Source organism: Drosophila sulfurigaster, chromosome 2R, assembly GCF_023558435.1.
Source record: "Drosophila sulfurigaster albostrigata strain 15112-1811.04 chromosome 2R, ASM2355843v2, whole genome shotgun sequence".
Classification (NCBI taxonomy): Eukaryota; Metazoa; Arthropoda; class Insecta; order Diptera; family Drosophilidae; genus Drosophila; species Drosophila sulfurigaster.
Genome location: NC_084882.1, coordinates 33,303,164 through 33,316,487, shown reverse-complemented (window position 1 = coordinate 33,316,487; position 13,324 = coordinate 33,303,164). Strand labels below are relative to the sequence as shown.

Sequence of the window (13,324 nt, the reverse complement as noted above, 5' to 3'; positions counted from 1 at the left end):
AAGACTAAATAGTTTTAATATATGTAAGATATTACTTTCGCACTCCATATAATTATGAATAAAATTCATACATTGTTTGTGTAATTTATTATTATAAAAGAGTGTGGTCTATTTTGTTGTTGTTGGAAAGTAAATATTTACTTCTTAGCCGCGGGCTTCTTAGCGGCGACCTTCTTCTTGCGGGCGGCGAGCAGCTTAGCGCGATTTGCGGCAGCCTTTGTGGCGACGTTGGCAAAGTGGGACTTAGCCAGCTCGACATTCTGTTTCTTGGCCTTGGCCAAAACCTTGGCAACAGTACGCTTCTCAGCGGCCAAAGCGGCACGACGCTTAAGGACCTCAGCGTATGGGTTCAACTTGATCAGTTGACGCACGTTGGACAGTGGGTTAAGACGACGCACGCTGCGGTAGACGCGCTTGCGTGGATCACGCAGAACCTTGCGGATCTCCTCGGACTTAAGGATGCGCGACAGGTCAGTGTTGGCCATCTTGGGCTGGGGCAGATTGTAGCCCTTCTTCAGGGTGGATGGTTTCTTCCAGGTGCCGAACAAATCGTTCAGACGCGAGAAAGCCGACTCAGTCCAGATGACGAAACGACCCACATGACCGCCGGGCGCGAGTTTCAGCAAGTTGAGTTTGTCAACGCTGATGGTCTCAATGCCAGGGATGTTGCGGAAAGCCTGACGCAGACCCTCATCCTTGTGGTAGACAACAAGAGGACCACGACGAGCAATGCGACGACGGTCGCGCATTGTACCACGTCCAGCACGGAAGCGCTGCGACTTGTAAACCTGTAAGGAAGAGTTTTTCTCATTAGTATGAAGAACTTATACTTATACTAAATCACAACTGTTGCCTCCACTGCAAGTTGCAATAGATATTTTGCTTTTTCCAGCTGCTTACCTTCTGGATGTCAGCCCAGATCTTCAGGCGACGCAAGAAGACAACAGCCTGCTTGGTCTTTTGCAGCTTCTGCACATCATCGGACACAACCAAGGGGAACTCGGAGACGCCATCGATAACATGTCCCTTGGACTGGACCAGGGCGGGCACACCGGAGGCGGCAATGGCCGAAACGAGCGCATAGCGACGCTGGTTCACATTCACCTTGCGGTGCCAGCGACGGAAGGTTTTGGTGGGTGCAAACATGCGTCCACCACGGCACATGTTGCCGAAGGCACCCTGGCCGGAACGGTGAGTACCACCACCACGCACACGAGGAATACGTGCAACAGCGCGACCAGTACCCCAAGATTCAGCGGATGTCTGGTGACCTGAGATGGGGAGAGATTGAGATGATGAAATTGCCAAATCTGTTGTTATCATCGATATCACTTACCGGCCAGCTCACTGACAGCGTAGGGCTGACGGTTGTTGCGGCGCAGCAGCTGGTGCACCTCGTTCACCACATCCGGACGGATGGGTGCCTTGAACACCGCGGGCAAGCAGATGTTCTTCTCCTTGACAGCCTCATTTTTTTCCGTGTACACGGAGACCAAAGGCCTGGCGTTGCCTAAGCTCTGCAAAAACACATGCACAACACACACATTTAAAAAATATGAAATCAAATACCAACACACATACACAACAAGTCGCGCCGCGCACTGAGCTGTCAGCGTTCCAAACACGTGGAGGTTAGGTTGCTTTTCATGCTACAGCATATTAATTTAATGTTTTTCTCCACTGGAAAGTTTGTGCCGCATTTGTTTGTGCGGTGCGTGGCATTGCGGGAATTGTTTGAGCACAGTTTCTCACCATTTTCGCTGATTTTTAATCCCAATAAATGGTGTTAAAGTTTCTGCAAAACGCAGATGCCGTCCTCTTTTTAATAAGAAGAACGAAGAAAGAAAGAGAGCTGCCGGAAACGGCCAAAAGGTGCTGCCAATCGGATTTTAGCAGCACGGTTGCATTATTGTCACAACATGGTGAGGCAGCTGTCAAAAGTAGCTGGGCTGGAGCTGCCAACACCGATGAATCGAATACACTCAAAACGTTGCACAACACTGCTTGCGGCATATAAACAATTTTGTTTGTATATTGTGTGGAGAATAATTGATTAAACGTTTTTCGTTGTATATTGTGTGGAAAACAAGCAAATATTTGTGAATAATGGCCGACGAAGTTATTGTGGATGCACTGCCGTATATAGATCATGGATACGACGATGTGGGCGTTAGAGAATCGGTAAAATTTATTTGAGAGGCATCGATTTGTGTAATGTGTATTAATGTAAGGCCGTTTTTATTTTAGGCGCTTGCTATGGTTGAGGAGGAATGTCGCCGTTATAGGCCTACCAAAAACTATTTAGATCATTTGCCACTGCCTGCCAGCTCGCCATTTGAGACTCCGCTCATGATTAACGAATTCGAACGCATACAAAATCGCCTGCCCATGGAAACGCTCTCAATGAAGCGCTATGAATTGCCACCTCCGCCATCGGGAAAGCTTTCCGAAGTCTCAGCGTGGCAGGAATCAATAGAGAACTCAATGGCACAGTTGGAGCATCAATGGGTTCGTTCACTGAATCTGGAATTGATGTTGGATTACGGCACCGAAGCATGGAAATCGTATTTGGAAGTGTTTACAGCAATGCAGGCAAAAGCACAAATTCAACTGCAGCAGTTGAAAAAGGACATGCAGGATGTAAACTGGCAGCGCAAACAGGCACAGACACAAGCGGGCGAAAAGCTGCGTAACCTCGAAGCGCATTGGGTGCTGCTCGTATCCAAGAACTATGAGATTGAAACCGAGTGCGTGGAGCTGGAGAAAGTGGTGCAAGCGGCACGTGAGCAGCTGGAGAAGCTGGCGCCACCAGCAGACAATGCACCAACGCCGCCCTTGGTGGAGCAGACAAATGGACATGCAGCTGAAGAAGAAAGTAATGGCAATGAGGCCATGGAAGAGGATGAAGCTGAAACTTCAGGTGCAGGCGGAAGAGGAGGCGGACGAAAATAGCCAGAGTAACGATGATAATGGCAATGACAAAGAGGATGAGGAGGAGGAGAAAACCTCGAATGATTCCTCGTAAAGTTTGCCGCAGTTTTTCTTTTTATTATTTGATAATTTGTACATTTTGAAATACATATAATAATAATAGTTATTGAGTCATCATAATAACAAGCAAAATGCGAATACATTGTATAAATATAGGATTCGTGTGTTGTGTACGCGTCTAGTTTCTAGATTATCATAATCGTATATATCGTAATATGTTATGTATGTATGTAATTGTAGTTAATACAGCTTCAAATTGCGGGGCTGTCAGTTTAAGTCGTTCCTATGGCACATTCGTGATATCTATCTATATGGCTATTGAGCAATCTCGCATCTGGAGCGTTTTGCGGTGGGCGGCGGCAGCAGCAGCGGCGATATGAATTACAAAAAACGATAAGGATACGGAGAACCGTTTAGCGGTTAGCAGGATATGTGGCAGGCGCCGCTCCAAAACACGAGATCACTCAAAGCACATAGATCAATCCCCCCCTCTCTCTACAGCGTTGTCTCGGGCACAACGCGTTGTTGCTGTTGTTGCTCCAGACGCTGCTCCAGCTTTTTGATGCGCTGCTGATACTTGCGCTTGCTCTGCTCCAGCAGCTGACCCAGATTACTGAAAGGTAGAAACATTAATAACTGTTTTAAATAAGAATATTTTTACAATGTTTACTGATTAGATTTTTGCAGTTCACGCATATTCAGCTGCAGTTGCTCGCACTTGTCGTCGCTGGCCTTTTGTGTGGCATTGATGTTCAGCAGCGCCTGAATGCGTCCCCTTTAGCTCCGTCTCGCGACTCAACGCCTCGACTAGCTGTTGCTCTGTGAGTGCTGCCTGCTCCGCCTCCGAGTAGGAGACACGATTCGCCGCCTGCAGCTGTTTAAGTGCCTCATGCAGAATGCTCACACGCTCATTAGCATGTTGTTGCTCTCGCTCCGCTTCCTCCTTCTTAGCCTTGAGCTGTTGGTTTTGATCTCGCAGCTCTAGCAGCTCTTGCATTATGACCGCCGTCTCCAGATCTATGGGTGACTTTTTCTCCTTCTCATGTGCGCGCAACTCGTGATTCTTTTCCAACGCCAAACGCTTCTTCTCATACACATCGCTGAAAGGCGACTCCAGGTTGACAATGGTGTGCTGCACCACAGAGCGACGTCCTTTCCAACTTGGACACGTGATAGCGCAAACGATTGTCATCGTCGGCACTCCACTGTCGCATGCCCTTGGGCGCATCCTCCACACCCAGATTGATGTTGTGCTGCCACGGACCCAGACTATTCTCGCAGAGGTTCTTCTCGCTCTCCAACCTCACGAGCAGATGATGTGCCACCGATTCGACGGCGCGTCGACTCTCTTCCGCTGCTGCTGATTTGTCGTTAAGCATCGCCAATCTGTAATCGAAAGATTAAGTTATAAAATGATGCTGTAATTGAGATTCTTTCTCTTACCTGCTTTCCAGCAGCGCCAGCATCACATCGTAGGCTTCAATAGCGCGATCGCTGCAGTTGAGCGCCAGTTGTAGCGCCACTGCATTGGACTCGTATTTGCCACACAGCAAATAGAGATGTTCGGTGTGCTCCTTGGACTCATCCAAGGTTAAAGATAGCAATGTGTTGCGCAGCTTCAGTTGCTCCATTTTACGCTGCAGTCGCTCCAGCTCCAGCTGCAAAGGCGCCAACAAACTGTCCATTAGCGCATTGGGTTTGCACACCAAATGCTCCACGAGATTGATGTCCTGGAAAGTAAAGAGATGAGTATTTTGAAGTAGTAAAAGGTTGGTTATAAACTCACCTCATTGCTCAGCTCGCCATGACTCTCATCGTCCTGCAAAGTGTCCGCTTCGGGTTCAGTTTTACTGGCACAGCGAAGCTTCACGCGCTCTGCCATCTTGACGCACTTCTGAGGACTCGTCACTGAAACGCAGGCTGTAAGGAAAGAAATCAAGGATTAAATATTTGCCAGGCAATATAGTGATACTATAAATTAATATATGTTATTTGAGCAAACTTTGCAGAAAAGTTTTAAAACAATTATCAATCTAATGTTAGACTTCAGCAATTAAGACATATAATGTTTTATTGTATTAAGATAACAATTATAATAATAGCAATTTTATATTTTAATTTTCATTTTAAAGTTGGATCATTTCTTCATATCTGATTTTCCAAATTAATTTTTTCTCTTATTAAGTAGTTGAGGATTTTATAGATTTCTTTTTTATGAGTTGAATCGAACTTATCAAATTCCAATCCCTAATAGAAAGTTGGATCTTTGGTGCTTATCTTTTAATGTTTTGTTTTTCAATAAAAAATAAAGATTTTAAACTTTTCTTTAAAAGTAATTTTTCTTTTTAGTCTTTTTTGTAAATAAGAAGTTATTTTTACTTGTTGACTTTTGGATTACTTTTGAGATTTCTTGTTGGATTCAATAATGATAGAACTGTTGTAGGAAATCCTTAAAATGTATGAATTCATTTACTCACCATTCAAATCATTTAGTTCGCTGTCATTGCCATTTTCGTTGGCCTCCAATTCGCAGGCGAAGTAGATGACATTGCTTTGATCCTCCTCGACGACCGCAGAATCCTTGTCCTTGGTGGCAATCTCAGCCTGCAGCAGCGAGATTTGTGCACGCAGATGCAGCACCTCCTCCTGGAGTGCCTCCAGTTGTCCCTTGTGCAGCACAGTTTCCTGTGGCTTGATGTGCATGTTGTCGGCGCTGGAGCAGGCGCCTTCGTAATCCTCCAGTGGCTCCGTCTGACACTCGCCGTCGGCATCCGCATTGGTCAGATTCAACTCGGAGTTGTAGATGGAGCCCTCCTGATAGCTTAGCTCTGAATAAAAAATAAAAAAAATTATGAAATATTGAAGTATTGTCAAACAGATTCTATCGATCTGCTACTCACCGCTGCCCTCGTTCTCTGGCTCCTGTTCCTCCACAATGATATGCTCCTGTTTGCTGCGCAGTTTCTTGCTCAGCTCCGCAATGACGCAGTGCATCTCGGTGATGCGACATTCGTGCGCCTGGCTGACAACCTCCAGCCGCTTGTGGCACATGTCGCGCTCCGCTTGACTCTCGGTCAGTTGGCGCTCCGCCTGCTGCAGACGCTGCGTCAGCTCGCGCACTCGATTCTCGAGCTGCTGCACCGACAACTGTTCAACCTGCCACAAGAAAAGAGATTAAAGATTAGTGTTGAATGTCTCAGGCAAATCTTCAGGTTATCCACATTGATGGGACGTCGTGCCATGGGCTGTGCCATCAGCGTGTATTCCCAACTGCGACGCTTCTCTGCATGCTGCTGCAGACCTCCGCCAACGCCTCCGAGGGGCGTGTCACTGCAGCACAAGCAGCTGAGGCTGCGTGGCAGCAGTTGCTCCGCTATCATGGCCAAAGAGCGCACCAAAATTATGTTTTTCTTTGGTGTTTTTTTTCTTGTGGTTTGTCAGTGATTACGTCGTCGTTGTTGTCGTCGTCGTCGTCGTTGTCCGTGGGTGCACTTCGCCTTTTGCGTCGCTGCAACTTGACCCTGTGTCTGCTTGCAACGCACCTGCGCACTGCGCCACGCATTGCGACACACACACACACACACACACACATACATACACAGTAATGTTTTTATACCCGGTACCCAAGGACTCCAAAGGGTATTACAATGTGAACAAGTAAGAAAGTAACAGTCGAGTGTGCTCGACTGTGAGATACTCGCTACCCATTTTTAATAAAAGCAAAATATTGCGGTATCATTTGCAATATACCGAATATAGTAAAAAATACTAAAATATACCAAATGATATGTTTGGTATATCGATATAGTACAGTGTACTAAGTACACAATTCAAAATTTTTGCCCATACAAAAGTATTTCTTTAATAACTTCCACAATTTTTATCTGATCGCAACGAAATTTTCAGGAATCATAACTACTATAGTAATTATTGTATATACCAACTCTAGCTTTAAAATTAGGCTTGTTATTCGATTTTTTTGATTTGCGGGGGCGGCAAAAATTTGAAACAAACTTGATCTGCGTGCAAACATAACAAATGCTGTCGAAAAAAAATTATCTATCTCTTATAGTCTCTGAGATCCAGTGTTTCATACGGACGGACGGACAGAAGGACATGGCTATATCGTGTCGGCTGTTGACGCTGATCAAGAATATATATACTTCATAGGGTCGGAGATGCCTCCTTCTACCTGTTACATACATTTCCTGCCGGCACAAAGTTATAATACCCTTCTACCCTATGGGTTGCGGGTATAACAATAGATTATGACAAGATTCAACATTATTGTCTTATGACAGAAATTCTTATTTCAAAAAACGAACAGTTCTTAGATTGAAGAATTGAATTCTTGTTTTTAGATTCTAATTTTTTACTTTTTCGCGATTTTATAAATTGTTTTTTGTTCCTGTTTCTATGATCATTAAGAACTCATAAGCTTTGCTCTATGGATGCATAAATTTTAAGTTAGTTCTTGTTTGAGCTTTTTATTTTAAGTTTAAGCAACGATTTTGTCTATGAACGCAATTAAGTTTGCACAAAAAAAGCTCGCGATTTTAAATACTTAACTTTTATTCAATAGTGCTAACTGGCACAATAACCAAATATATATTTTTCTTAATTAAAAAGTAATAATAAATAAAGGATACATTGTTTCTAAAAATTTTTAGTATGCCCTTAAACAAAAAGACTACCAGGTATCCCACAGTTGAGCGCGCTCATTCAAAGCTTTCAAAGTTTGAAATTCAAACTATTCGACTACATATGTATGTATGTATGTATGTAAGTACCTATGTATGCATGTATGTTTGTATTTGTGTGTGTGTGTCTGCCTGTTGTGTCTGTGCATTTATGAATGTCTCTGCTGTGTGCCAGTAACTCACTTTGTTGACAATGTCCAGCGTGGAGCAGCTGGAGATGTTGTTGTCACTCTCAGTGGTGTCGCGCTGCGTGTGCTCCGGCGAATCCAGCTCCGACTTCTGCTTCTGCTGGTGACCCAGACAAGAGGGAGGTCCCCCGCCCCGCGGCGATATGCTGCCAAAGACAAACTCGATGTCATCGTCAATGATGACACCCTTTGAGATGCCCTTCGAGATGTCCCGTTGTTTGCATTGACGACGCGCTACATCGGCGCCAATTTTGGCAACGCGCGCTATTTGCACATCATTCGACATCTTTTTGGAATAACTGACAGATGAACGTCTGTCTGCTTTGTGGGAGGTGTAGTTACTAGACGGGTGGGGGGAGTGCGCTGTGATTTTGACTGTGCGAGTTTTCACTGGATAACGCTGAGTTTTGATTGACGCTCCATTTCCATAGATAATGGCACTTGGAATTCACATTGGTCTACTTGACCAATTTGCAATTTTTAAGGCATTTTTAATTCAGAATTTATTGCATTTGTTTTCTTTTCCGTTTTGCAAACAACTACAAACGTTCTTATCAGAAAATGTATACTATAGGAGGCGCAACAGTGTTGCACAACGCGCGCGCCCAACGTTTCCAAAAGTGTTGTAAAATGTCTGCCACATTAACGGACTTTTAAAAAAAGAAAGCGTAACGAGTTTCTTCCTTTGTTTTTTATTGTACGTACATTATGGGAATGTATAAATATATTTAATTAATAACTCGCGCATGTAACGATATTTTGTGTGAGTTGCATATAAATAATAAACATATTGAACTAGTTAACTGAGCTCTCGCCGCGTATTGTAACCATTGCCTCGTAATCCCGCATATCCAAATCATGCAGCGCTTTTTGCACCAACGCCGCCAAATGTGGCGGCAAATCCTTGAGATCCTCCATGCGTTCCCTTGCTACGGCGCTGGAGATGCGTGGTGTGCCGTGGCAGCCAAAATTACCCGAATCCGTGGTAGCCGACGATGATTTGTATGCATCATTGATGGCCACATCATTCAGTCGCACATCAATGCCATACACGGACGAGTCGGCAGACTCCGAGGATAGCGACGACATGCCATCATCGGACTGCAACATAACACCCAGACCATCATTGACATGGGGTTTCTCTTCAAATGGCTCGGATGATACTGATGCAGCAACAGCTGCTCCTTCTGCACTGTTGTGTCGCTCTTCGGTTTCCACATCATCGACCATGGCAGCACAGTAGCCATTGAGCAGTAGTTGTGATGGCGCATAGCCATAGTCCTCGTCCTCTTCTTCGCCTGTAGGATCTTCTGATTCGCCGCTCAACAGCTGCTGCCAACGCTGCTCCAGCTCTGCCATCTTTGTGGCAAGTATTCTAAAAAAAAAGTGTTTATTATTAAAGTATAATTGAATGTATTTCGTTTAATTTACTTGTTGGTTCGCTTCTGATGTGTCAAAGCTAAGTTCTTGTCGTTCAAGTTGTCGAGCAGCGCCAAGCACAAGGACTTGAGATCGTGTATTGTCTCCGTTTTGCCAGGCAAATCAATGCCGCTTTCCCAGAATGGTTTTAACTGTAATGCAAAAGTTAAATTTAATACCATATTAACTGGTCTTCTTAAATTTTAATGCTCACCCTGCCGTGGACTCAGCAAAGTTTCATCATTGCTTCCTGTTCCGAGCTTGACTATTCCCTTCTTGCGCTTAGTTTCCAACATGGTCTGTGAATGTCAAAAATGTTAAATATAAGTCAGCAATACATCTTATTACTTGCCTTATACTTGCTAACTGACTGCTTGGTCAGTTCCAGCTCGCTCTCCTGAATCTTGACACGCTCATGCAGGTACTTGTTCTCCAGTAGCACTCCATCAATGTCCAACAGCTGCCAAACACAAATGTAATCATTACATCAACTACTTTATATGTTTGTTCAGTTATTCGCTTACCTTGGGATGCATTTTGTTGGCTTTCAGTGCCACCAGCAGCTCGTGATTGAGTCGATGCGCTTTGCATTTGTAGGCATCGCGTTCTGTAATGAGTTCCTCCTTCTCATCAATAATTGCCTTCAGATCAAACGCCAATTGTGCGTTCTTCTTCTTCAGATTCTCCAGGTGACATATGAAATTCGCTCGTTCCCGCTTCCATTGGAGCTCCTCTTTGTTGTGCGCAGCATTCTCACAGACCATTGCCTGCAATCTAGACTTGCTAGTTGCCTCTCGTTCCCTCAACAGCTCCACGTCGCCTTGTAATTCGTTTAGTCGTTGCTTCAGTGCCTCCACTTCCGTGTTGAGCTTCAGATTCAGCTCTCTTGTCTCGTGTAGCAACGCAGCCAAGCTGGAATTCTCACTGAGAGCTCCACATGCGTTGCCATTCACAGCCAGCAATTCGCTGTTGCGCTTCATGGCCGAGTAGCGCAGCTGCAGCGTCTCGGCCATTAATTTGTACTGATCGCGCTCCACACGAAACTGTTCCAGCTCCTGTCGCAGAATGCGCAACGCCTCCACTTTGCTCTGCAGCTTGCGGTGCACAGCCGATGTCTGAGATTGCAACGAAATTAATATTATAATTATTATATATTATTATAATCATTACCTCAACATTATAGCTGTCCATATGCTCGCCGAGCGTAAATTCGTATTGGCTGACATTGACACCATTGTTGTGGCTGGCGTTGCTGTTGCTAGCGTTGCTGAGCCCATCGTCCATGTCCATAACGTTGCCGTATGCTTCCATATGTTTGCTGTAACGGTTGACATCGACAACCGTTAGCTCATAGAGAAAAAAGTCTACGGCATTAGAGTTGATTTTCTACTATTTATATTATTGTTACAATTGTTGTAAATTGATATATCACAAAGCTGTCAAAATGTCTGTATAGACTCGTCGTGTGCTTTACAACTAATCAATTTTTTCGCTTGCGGCTGCGCATTACGATATATCCCAACATCTCAGCGAAATTTATGACAGCAACGCAGCGTTGCCATCTTTTTGAAATGCACTTTGCACACATGCATGTGTGTGTCCTTTCACATAACAAAAGCGCAGCAGGTGGGTGTTTTTCAACACTTTTATTCGTTATTCGTCTTTCAAAGTTGTATTTTTATTTGGCAAACAATTTATTGATGTGCTGTTCACAAAATTCTTAAAGATATGGGTTGCAGCTCTGGTTTTCTGCAATAGTTGAGCTTAATGAATTATTGTCCATATCATTCAAGAAGCACTGCTTATGGTTTCGCTTGACCAATACGCCTAATACCATTTTCGCCAATAGTTTAACACTTGTCAGTGTCTCAGTTCTTATATTCGAATGTTGAGCCTTGTTTAAAATAGTTTCAACTAAAAGTATATAACATTATTAAAGGCATTAAAGATGTTGAGTTTGTTTACCCCTTTCTATTATCTTCTTTTGACATCGTATTTGACGTATGGGCGTCTCTTTGTTGCTTCGCAGAACTGTAAATTGCAACACATTATTCTCCACCTGGGTATTGCACTGCGTCCAACACAGATTATTTGCTTGGCTGGGCACACTGCACGACCCATGATGCAGATTATTTGCTGTCTCACAGTCCTTGGCCATTTTCTCCTCGCGTAGTTCTGTTATTTGATTGCCAACTGAAATTAGATTTGTACCAAGCGCATTGAGCTGATTGCATAATTTCGATTCCACGATGTCATCTCGCACACAACTCTTATCCTGGACTCTACGTTTATACTCGTTGAACAAGTTCACGGTAACGAAAAGCTTATAATTGGGATTAAATTTGTTAAAGTTTCATTCAGAATTCCTTAGTTTCTTTACCTTATTTTCTATACTTCCAATCTTCTGAATTAGCTGGTCATAAAGTATTTCCTTGTGATTATCGTCATTTAGGATTTCTTTCATGCACTCCTCATTAATCTTAAATTTTTGAAACACTTTTTGATTGGAGCTCACAATGGCTCTCAGTTTATTAATATGCTTAGATAGAGTATCGTTGTATTCATCGGCTTTCTGCAACATTTTCTCCATACTCTTCAGCTCTTGATTTAAATTTTCCAAACGCACCTCCTCAATACTGGTCTGCATACTTTTTTTTTATTTTTGCTTTTAACTATAACGTTATAATTTATAATTTTTACCAAATAATTTTTTTTTTTGTGGAAATTTTTCAATCAAACATATAAAGCAATGAACTAAGTAAAATCGACTATCAATGGACAATTTCTACGAACACATCTACTATGAATACATTACATATGCATGGCATAAAAATACTACTTAAATATTCTTAGCTTTAATTTTAAAATTTATCTGCAGCTCATCGCATTGGCGATAGTGACCATTTTGCGCACCACATTAACATTTGTCCCATAGTATGGATCAATGTCCTGTTTGCCCATGGTGACATCGCATTCCATGCGCTGTGTCGTCGGCGCACTGTATTCCTCGCCTGCGGTGTCCATAGCCGAGGCATGAAACTCCAGGCACCGGCTGTTAGTCAGAATCTCTTCCAAATTGGATACTTTGATGCCGGCACCAGGCATTATTATGATATCGCGATGATGCTTGGCGATCAGCTGAGCCAATGTCTCAGCACCTTCAGCGGCGGACTGTCGAAAGCCGCTGGAGAGCAGTCGTTTAAAGCCCAACTCTTTCAGCAGCTCGACGTTCTCATGCATGCTTTTGGGATCGGTGAGATCGAAGGCGCGATGAAAGGTGACGGGCAGGCCACAGGAACGTTCCATTACCCGCCGACACTTGTCCACATCAATAAGACGTTCGGTGGTCAGAGCTCCAAAAACGAAGCCATCGGCTCCATGAGCACGCAACAAATCCATGTCTGTCAACGTCGCCTGTAGCTCTTCCTCGCTGTAGACGAAGTCGGTGCCTCGACGTGGCCGCAACATGCAGTAGACGGGCAAAGTGAAGGGCAATTCCTTGAGAGTTTTAAGCGTTCCAGCTGTGGGCGTTAAGCCGCCTTCTTGCAGCGCTGAGCAGAGTTCAATGCGAGATGCGCCGCCTTCCTCGGCAGCAAATGCTGATTTGATTGAGTCGACACACACCTCCAGTTTTATTTCATGCGAAGACATTGTGAATATTTTTTTGTCACGAGTTTTTATTCAATCTTTTAAGTAATTTTTTATGTGCTGCAATTTGTTTATTTTCTTTTTGTGTTGCTCTGGCTTTAACATCGGCAAGCAATGTTATTTAGCAGCATACGATTGCCTGGCTTTAACACCGACAACTTATGTTACTCAGTTAACAGCATGTTAACAGGTCCAAAATTGTATGTAGTACTTTTAATTTTATTGTAGCTATTGTTTTGAAAACTTGAAGTACAATAAGTCTTTAGTTTATTAAATGATAAAAAAAAACTAACAATAAGTATTTCAGTATTAAATCATTGTCGTACGATTAATTCTATTTTAGATACAAGGATAATATCGAATGTCATAAAGTTAACG

The 13,324-nt window shown here is 43.6% G+C and overlaps 5 protein-coding genes across 6 annotated transcripts; 1 reads left to right on the top strand and 4 right to left on the bottom strand.

Moving 5' to 3' along the window:
• Positions 1-31: 31 nt before the first annotated feature.
• Positions 32-1,897, bottom strand: LOC133835519 (large ribosomal subunit protein uL4). The gene is made up of 4 exons (XM_062265495.1): positions 1,753-1,897; positions 1,337-1,517; positions 901-1,271; positions 32-788 (listed from the first exon to the last, which is right to left on the bottom strand). Exons 1-4 carry the CDS (start codon positions 1,753-1,755, stop codon positions 138-140), a joined length of 1,206 nt encoding a protein of 401 aa, XP_062121479.1. The 5' UTR covers positions 1,756-1,897; the 3' UTR covers positions 32-137.
• An 85-nt stretch (positions 1,898-1,982) lies between these two features.
• On the top strand, positions 1,983-3,164 carry LOC133835523 (pre-mRNA-splicing factor SPF27). Of its 2 annotated transcripts, XM_062265501.1 has the most exons (3): positions 1,983-2,181; positions 2,248-2,907; positions 2,939-3,164. In XM_062265501.1, exons 1-3 carry the CDS (start codon positions 2,107-2,109, stop codon positions 3,023-3,025), a joined length of 822 nt encoding a protein of 273 aa, XP_062121485.1. In that variant the 5' UTR covers positions 1,983-2,106; the 3' UTR covers positions 3,026-3,164. The 2 variants fall into 2 exon arrangements, with proteins under 2 accessions (XP_062121485.1, XP_062121484.1); XM_062265500.1 differs by having other exon boundaries at positions 1,986-2,181; positions 2,248-3,164.
• Positions 3,165-3,285: 121 nt separating this feature from the next.
• Positions 3,286-8,452, bottom strand: LOC133835513 (colorectal mutant cancer protein). The gene is given in 9 exon segments (XM_062265490.1): positions 3,286-3,604; positions 3,662-3,765; positions 3,767-4,147; positions 4,149-4,377; positions 4,435-4,721; positions 4,778-4,911; positions 5,469-5,819; positions 5,892-6,147; positions 7,875-8,452. Coding segments are annotated over 9 exon segments (2,151 nt in total). The 5' UTR covers positions 8,166-8,452; the 3' UTR covers positions 3,286-3,486.
• Positions 8,453-8,555: 103 nt separating this feature from the next.
• Positions 8,556-10,609, bottom strand: LOC133835515 (coiled-coil domain-containing protein 149). The gene is given in 7 exon segments (XM_062265492.1): positions 8,556-9,254; positions 9,311-9,435; positions 9,437-9,450; positions 9,513-9,597; positions 9,651-9,758; positions 9,823-10,413; positions 10,469-10,609. Coding segments are annotated over 7 exon segments (1,644 nt in total). The 3' UTR covers positions 8,556-8,674.
• On the bottom strand, positions 10,241-13,115 carry LOC133835522 (copper homeostasis protein cutC homolog). The gene is made up of 4 exons (XM_062265499.1): positions 11,679-13,115; positions 11,264-11,621; positions 10,469-11,212; positions 10,241-10,413 (listed from the first exon to the last, which is right to left on the bottom strand). Exon 1 carries the CDS (start codon positions 12,947-12,949, stop codon positions 12,167-12,169), a length of 783 nt encoding a protein of 260 aa, XP_062121483.1. The 5' UTR covers positions 12,950-13,115; the 3' UTR covers positions 10,241-10,413; positions 10,469-11,212; positions 11,264-11,621; positions 11,679-12,166.
• Between the last annotated feature and the right edge of the window lie 209 nt (positions 13,116-13,324).

Coding starts and splice junctions, on each gene's coding strand:
- LOC133835519 (XM_062265495.1), bottom strand. Junction 1,272..1,336: donor CGCTGTCAGTGAGCTGGCCG/GTAAGTGATATC, acceptor TCCCCATCTCAG/GTCACCAGACATCCGCTGAA. Junction 789..900: donor TCTGGGCTGACATCCAGAAG/GTAAGCAGCTGG, acceptor TCTTCCTTACAG/GTTTACAAGTCGCAGCGCTT.
- LOC133835523 (XM_062265501.1), top strand. CDS start 2,107: ATGGCCGACGAAGTTATTGTGGATGCACTGCCGTATATAGATCATGGA. Junction 2,182..2,247: donor ATGTGGGCGTTAGAGAATCG/GTAAAATTTATT, acceptor TTTTTATTTTAG/GCGCTTGCTATGGTTGAGGA. Junction 2,908..2,938: donor AGGCCATGGAAGAGGATGAA/GCTGAAACTTCA, acceptor GCGGAAGAGGAG/GCGGACGAAAATAGCCAGAG.
- LOC133835522 (XM_062265499.1), bottom strand. CDS start 12,949: ATGTCTTCGCATGAAATAAAACTGGAGGTGTGTGTCGACTCAATCAAA.